The following is a 1,858-nucleotide window of genomic DNA, read 5'->3' as shown; positions in this document are numbered from 1 at the left end:
TAAAAGCCTGTTAAAGAACATGTTTTTACTTTTGTCCCTGAAAATTGTCATGTTCATTGCTTGAAAACTCTCTGTTTCCAGTAAGTCCTCTCACTTCTCAGTGACAGAGGGACACCTCTAGAAGACAACCAGAAAATGTCAACCAGATCTGATGAATAATTTCAAAAATAAAAATCTATCAAAAAAGTACTACCCCCAAAAACGTACGCCGAAAAATACAGAATTTGTTAAAAACTTTGAGCTGAGCTGAAGTAAATAAAAGAGAGAAGTTCAAAAACACACTGAAAGTGAGAATCCTTCTTCAAAATGAAGATATATCATAGATTTCAAAAGAAATTAAAAACAAAAGGCCGTGGATAATATTGGAAATAGCAGCCCCTTTACTTCCGGAGTGTAATGGTCCCATTTCCAAATAAGGAACTGTATGAGACTAACAGTGGTCCTGACCTCACCGGGATTTACACCGATGGCCTATAACTTTATCTGTTTTTATTGATTTTATTTTTTCTGTTTCAGATTAACAAGAGATATTTGTGAAATATAATTAACAATTCCCATGAAGCAGCTGACACTTTAGTTTGCATAAAATTCTTCCTAATAGAAGAAAAACTTAAAATGACTTCAGGTTTGGATTAGCAGTTCATTTGGACAAATAATAATGTAGCAAACAAAATGAAGTACGTTATTTTTTGGATATCTGACCAGAGGGTGAAGATGAAATAATAAATGTATGTTTTTGCTCATCTGGGATTTTTGTGTTTCTTTATTTTGTTCACCAGTCAAGCAGTGCAGTGCAGCCGGTTGGACGTATTCTGTGATAGTAAAATAGTTTTAATTTTGCAGTCGTAAATAAAACAGAAACAGCAAATGTTGATGAACTAGCTGCAAGATTTTGGTGGTGAAGAAAAACAAAACACACTCTTACTAGCTATTAATACATTTATTAAGCTTCCCATTATGGTTACCACAATCTGCCAGTCATTTGTTTACATCAAGTTGTTTTAAATAATAACTACAATGTTCAAAACATTACAGTGGAAAACACAAAGATAATCAGACATTTCCAGTTTCCTGATTAAAAACTGAGTTAAAATATATTAAATTCACCAACTCAGCAAACTATCAACCATAAAACCAATCAATCATCTGATCAATAAGAATTAATTTGTTCTTCATGCTGAAATCATCAGAGCTGCTGTTTGATCACTGAGATCTTCATCGGTTGGATCTTTACTTTATACAAAGTGTCAAAGTATGGAACCATCTTGCCAGTGAAGGTGTGTGTGAAGGTGTGAATGTGTGTGTTAGTATCCAGATCAGAGAAGGACAGTTTTCCTCTGTCCCAGTCCAGATTCACTCTGATCCTCTGGACTTTCTTCTGGTCTGAGAGAAAAATGGGACGAGCTGATGGAGAATCTGCTGAGTATTTACCTTCATGGAACACTAAAAACCACAATCCAGACTCTATGTCTCCCTTCCTCTCTACGGACTCTTCTAACACACCAAGTAACCAGTATTCACTGTCTCCAACATCAACATCCCAGCTGTTGTTCCCTGAGTTAAAACCCTCAGAACTCAGAACAGAACCACAGTAATAATTGTCAAATCTCTCTGGATTATCAGGAAGCTGCTGATCCTCTCCTGCCCTCATGCTGGTCAGATCTTCAGACAGGATGACCTTTGACCCAGCCGTGTTTGGGTCCAGAACCAGAGGAGTGTAGGTCACCATGGTCTCCATGTTGCTCCAGATGTTGAAGGCCAGGTTGCCCAGATGTTTGGCCTGGTCTATCAGAGCTCCTGAGGGCAGCTGTGGATCCTCCAGCAGGGGGCAGCGCTGGACTCTTTCCACTGCAGCCTT

The 1,858-nt window shown here is 38.1% G+C and overlaps 1 protein-coding gene across 1 annotated transcript in view; it reads right to left on the bottom strand.

Annotated features, from left to right (window-relative positions):
• Positions 1-925: 925 nt before the first annotated feature.
• LOC103132663 (nuclear factor 7, ovary-like) overlaps positions 926-1,858 on the bottom strand; it is a 2,600-nt gene continuing 1,667 nt past the window's right edge. The window contains exon 3 of the mRNA XM_016667509.1: positions 926-1,855. Coding sequence (XP_016522995.1) covers positions 1,187-1,855 — 669 coding nt within the window. The 3' untranslated portion in view covers positions 926-1,186. The remainder of the gene's footprint in view (positions 1,856-1,858) is intronic.

Source organism: Poecilia formosa, unplaced genomic scaffold (genome assembly GCF_000485575.1).
Source record: "Poecilia formosa unplaced genomic scaffold, Poecilia_formosa-5.1.2 Scaffold1198, whole genome shotgun sequence".
Taxonomy (NCBI): domain Eukaryota; kingdom Metazoa; phylum Chordata; class Actinopteri; order Cyprinodontiformes; family Poeciliidae; genus Poecilia; species Poecilia formosa.
Note: the sequence above shows the minus strand (reverse complement) of the source record. Positions and strands in the feature narration are given on the sequence as shown.